The following is a 5,551-nucleotide window of genomic DNA, read 5'->3' as shown; positions in this document are numbered from 1 at the left end:
GGATTTTTTTTTTTTTTTTTGGTGAGACAAATGGACAAATCAGTGCAATTCCTCACATTTTAATTCAGTTTGATTGTTTTTTCTGCAGGTGATCAAGTCCGTAGAGGAGGGCTACCGACTCCCTGCCCCCATGGGCTGCCCCGGTGCGCTCCACACCCTAATGCTGGACTGCTGGCAGAAAGACCGCAATGAAAGGCCCAAATTCTGCCAGATCGGATGGGCCGTTATAAGGACCACTTTGCCGCAGGAGGGTATCTGACTCTAGGACATGTGATGAGCATGAAACAACAGTGAGTTGATTGAGTTCTTACTCCATAACACGATGGAGCGCTCCAGATTGCTAATGCAGAAATGAAGCCTTTTAGATGCATCTTCACAGCGTGAATCTTTGCGCTGAGGTAGATGGAGGACAGATTGGAGGTGCCTTCATGACTTTAAGCCTTTGATTGATCGCCACCTCCTCAAGTCGGCTGATCAGTGACCATTAGATGGAGTTTCAGGACTATGTGTCCATTGTCTGTCCAATGGGTCAGTCAGTGCTATGCCTGTTGGTCCAGTTTTAGTGGATTTGTAGACATTGCAGCCTTCAATCGATGCCTGGTTTCCAAACAGAAATGGGAGCTAGCTTGGTGGAGACCAGTTTTAACAGTTCATTTCATTAGTTTATGCTCTTAATTTGATTGCCTTCAGATGTTTGAAAGTTTAGATCACCCAAAAATGAAAATTTACTATTTGCATGTTGTTCCAAACTCATATGACTTCATTACTTTCTATTTTTTCACTATATTCCAAGTGTTTTGTAGCCATTTAAAAGCGTTGTGAAGAAAAAAGCTGATTAATTCACAGTGCTGTTACTGTTAACTAATATTAGGTTAAAGCTTCAACTTAAAAACTTAAATGAAATTTACAACTGAAATAAAAGGCTTGGAAGCTTGTTTCGAATCAACTAAAAAAAAGTTTGACTTTTTCTCACAACTTTGGCTTTTTTACCTCAGAATTGTGATTAAAAGTTGCAATTACTTTAGAAAAAAAATAAATAAATTATTTAGTGGCGGAAATGGGCTTCCGTAAAAAATAAAGCTAAATAAATAAAAATGACAATTACTAAAACTTAAAAACACTGATTAGTTATTAATTGAAAAACAGTACTGTGGTCTAGTAGGGCTATTTTTCCATGTTTTCTCCACATTTCCTTGACTACTCAGTGGGTGGTCAATTTTGGACCAAATGCACTGTTCTGTTCAACAAAATGCAACTAGCTTTCTGGAAATCATTTTGTTAGAGTCTCTTTATTAGATGTGCTCATAAAATCAGCCATAATGTCTTCAGGGTGTTCCTTAATGTGTAAGAAAAAAAAACATTCTTCCCTGACCAACTGCAACCATACTGTTTGCAAATCATTTGTTTATGAATCTTTTAACATAAAAAGCCCATAATTAGAGCTGCACAGTTAATTGCATAAATAATCATGTTTATGGTTACGGTGGCCATGATTAAATTGAAAAGGGTCAATTACAGCAATAGAAAGGGTTTAGTAGATGTTTGTGTAGAAATGAATTGATAGTTCCAATAATTATGGAAGCTTGTTTCCGCCATGGTATAACATATTTTTTAAAGTTTGACTTTTTGTATCACAGTTCAGACTTTCTTGCATTTCTGAGTTTATAAACTCAGAATTGCAATATATATAAAGTCGGAATTCTGATATAAACTCTAAATTCTGAGGGAAAAAAAGTCAAAATTCTTAGATATAAACTTGCAATTGTAAGGGGGGAAAAAAAAGTCAGAATTGTGGCATATAAAAAAAAAAGTTGCAAATATCTTAATTTTTTTTTTATTCTGTGGCAGGAAAAAAAAACGAATTCAGAGGAAAAAGTCAATTATATGTTTATATCTTGCAATTCAGAATTTATAATTTGCAATTCAGAGTTTATATCGCTCACACAAATTCTGACTTTTTTCATGCAGTTCTTACTCCTACTTTAATCCGTGGTGGAAACGGGCTTCCATTAAAGAACAAACATGTCTAGATTAACATTAGTCTGTAGTCCCATAAATAATGAGTGTGTTTTTTAAGTTCTCTGAACACATTTCTCGGCTTGTCTTTGGATGTTTACATTCATAATACAGAGTCTATGAATCAAAAATATTAATCATAATTTACAAAATTAACAAACGTAATTCCATAATTATCTAATCCCGTTTCGTTGTCCACTTCCATCTCAGTGACATGCAGAGGTTGGGAGTCACACTAATGGGTCATCAGAAGAAGATCATGACCAGCGTCCAGGTGATGAGAGCCCAGGTACTGAACCAGAGCGTGCCGTCGGTGCACATATAATCACGGACCTCGTCAGAATACAAGTACGGTACATATGGATCTGATACGTGTTTGGGTCTTGTGTATGTACTTCAAACGACTGTCCCTTCTTTAACGAAACCTGACATGGACTATTATTACTGCGATAAGGATGGAGTTTTTCTTCTTCAGCGGGACATTCTGCAATTATCCCTTTTCTCTTTTACTTTCTTTTGTAAATGTTTGGACTGCCTTAAATGACACATTATTTAAATATTGTTGTACATTGATAAAGATTTTATGAATAATAGTCATGAATATGTAAAGAGTGGACCTAATCATGAATATTAAAAAGATGGAAATGAATACGCATAATGTACAAGTTTGGCCACACCCACCACAGCACCACAACGGCATGGATGAAACTTCACGAGTACCTCGAGCGCTGAAACGTGACGCTGAATAAAAGACGGAACAATGAGATGCCACAGGAGAATATGCGTTAAACTACAAGCATATAATCTATGACAAACCGAGACCCTCAAGAGGAAACATTTGGGCTCCTGACAAAAGCTGCAGAGCGCGCAAGAATACGGACAAATGCTGAATTAGTCTGTTTTGTCTCTGTGGTCGGAAAAAGGCAATTATGTATGTCATGTGTTTGATTAAACACTCTGAAACTCAAGCTGCTGTTATTTATTGCGTGCAGAACGGCGCCGGATCCCTCCGGAAATGGGAGGAATAAATATGTGTAAACGCCCGAACACAAGTACATATTGATCTGATACATGTTTGGGTACTTCAAACGACTGTCCCTTCCTAAACGAAAGCTGACATGGACTATTGTTACTGGGATAAGGATGGAGTTTTTCTTCTTCGGCGGGACTTTCTGCAATTATCCCTTTTCTCTTTTACTTTCTTTTGTAAATGTTTGGACTGCCTTAAATGACACATTATTTAAATATTGTTGTACATTGATAAAGATTTTATGAATAATAGTCATGAATATGTAAAGAGTGGACCTAATCATGAATATTAAAAAGATGGAAATGAATATGCATAGTGTACAAGTTTGGCCACACCCACCACAGCACCACAACGGCATGGATGAAACTTCACGAGTACCTCGAGCGCTGAAACGTGACGCTGAATAAAAGACGGAACAATGAGATGCCACAGGAGAATATGCGTTAAACTACAAGCATATAATCTATGACAAACCGAGACCCTCAAGAGGAAACATTTGGGCTCCTGACAAAAGCTGCAGAGCGCGCAAGAATACGGACAAATGCTGAATTAGTCTGTTTTGTCTCTGTGGTCGGAAAAAGGCAATTATGTATGTCATGTGTTTGATTAAACACTCTGAAACTCAAGCTGCTGTTATTTATTGCGTGCAGAACGGCGCCGGATCCCTCCGGAAATGGGAGGAATAAATATGTGTAAATGTTAGTCTGCGGAAAACAGAAACACTTAACTTTCCTTACTCTTGAAATCTGTCTGAAATAGAGTCTGTATCTTTCTCTTACTGCTGGATTCAGAGTTCAGGCCAGTTTTTAAATATTTATTCAGACCCTGAGAAAATCCGTGTTCTCAGCGTTTGGGCTGTTTTGCATCAAATAAATCCTTCGTTTTACTAAAACTAACACACTAAGGATATAGTAATGAACTTGCTTTGCGCTAAAAGTTGTGTGGATCTTGCAATGGTGGGAGTGACTAATTTAAAGTCAACATGAAATCAAAACGGACCCTGTTTACTTTGTTAGATGTTCCTGGGCTTATTATGAACGATTCATCTGTGCATGTTTTCCCAAAGGGAAAAATGTTTGTTTTTGTCATTTTCATTCAAAAGTTCTCTGCCTCTTTCGCCAGCTGAAAGGACGTTCCCCTTCAACCGCTTTTCACGATTCTATGGAAGCTTGTTTCCACCACGGGATTAAAAAATAATAATAATAAAAAGGCAATTGTGACTTTTTATCTCACAATTTAGAATTTTTTTCCACCAGAATTCTGATATATAAACTCAGAATTGTCAGAAAAAGTATAATGTCACAATTCTGAGAAAAGTCGGAATTGCAAGATACAAACTCAGAATTGTGAGGTGTAAAATCGTAATTGTGAAATATAATTGTGAAAGAAAAGGTTGCAATTACTTTTAAAAAAATTTTTTTATCCCTTGGCAGAAATGGGCTTCCGTATGATACCGCCATACATTAAATTCCCTTGTTGGATATCCTTTTCACAGAAGTAAAATGGGTTGTGAATGCCATTTCATGTTGACTTTACAAAAACACTGGACCTCATTTAATTTTTGACAACAGGGTATTGTCTGTATGTTAATCTTTTTATTTATTAAATTTTAACTATTAAGTTTCAATTATAAAATTACCTAATTGTGCATTTGTTTGTAAGACATTAATGGAGTTTCATGAATTACATGTAAATATTAATAAAATGAAGATTTTTTTTTCACTCTCTCTCTCTCTCTCTCTCTCTCTCTGTTTCTTTGAAAAGAGCTATATCTATATGCAACCTGGAGTGCAAATAAAAACAAAACACTCCCATTTTGTGTCTGTCAATAAATTCAACCAATCGTAGAGGATATTTAAATGTAGTTTTTTTTTTGTTTTTTTGTCATCATCATCAATATCCTCATCATTTTTATAATTCCCCATTGAAAATAATCCATGTCAGGGTCCTATTTTACCCCAAAATTAAATGCAAATGAAGATGTTTTAAGATTTTTTTTCCCCATTGTGACATTGTTTATGAAAATTAAACACATTTTCCCCACATCAAATTAATTTATTCTTCTTTAGATGTTTTGCTTTGGTTTTTTAAGTTCTCATTATGGTAATTAAAAAACATCAATAACAAAAATACAAAAAAACAAAACATTTTATATTCCTAAATGTGAACTATCAAGTAAAATAATTTATAGTATAAAAAAATAAAGTATACACCATGGTATCATACACTAAAAAATAAGTTGCTGCCTTTATTTTGAAGTACAACCAATAGCTGTTTAAGTCATTTCAACTTGAATTAAAATGGCTTAAAAAGATGAGTTGAACCTTGCACAACTTATAAAGCTGAAAACTGCTTAATTTATTTTGATGAGTTAAAGTAATGTAAAAACACATGTTGTCATAACTTATTGGTCATGTCATTTTTTATAGTGTAGTTTTTTTTTTTTTACGTTCATGTAGTAAAATTTGGCACTTCTTGAAATTTTTTGTGTCATTCACCCACATG

The 5,551-nt window shown here is 35.1% G+C and overlaps 1 protein-coding gene across 1 annotated transcript in view; it reads left to right on the top strand.

Moving 5' to 3' along the window:
• The window catches only part of LOC107751217 (ephrin type-A receptor 8-like), a 50,490-nt gene extending 50,231 nt beyond the window's left edge, over positions 1–259 (top strand). Inside the window, exon 14 of the mRNA XM_016566885.1 lies at positions 89–259. Coding sequence (XP_016422371.1) covers positions 89–259 — 171 coding nt within the window. The remainder of the gene's footprint in view (positions 1–88) is intronic.
• The last annotated feature ends 5,292 nt before the right edge of the window (positions 260–5,551 follow it).

The sequence above is a fragment of the Sinocyclocheilus rhinocerous genome, unplaced genomic scaffold (genome assembly GCF_001515625.1).
Source record: "Sinocyclocheilus rhinocerous isolate Xijiao unplaced genomic scaffold, SAMN03320098_v1.1 scaffold362, whole genome shotgun sequence".
Taxonomy (NCBI): Eukaryota; Metazoa; Chordata; class Actinopteri; order Cypriniformes; family Cyprinidae; genus Sinocyclocheilus; species Sinocyclocheilus rhinocerous.
The sequence above is the reverse complement of the archived record's forward strand: the minus strand, read 5'-3'. Positions and strand labels throughout refer to the sequence as shown.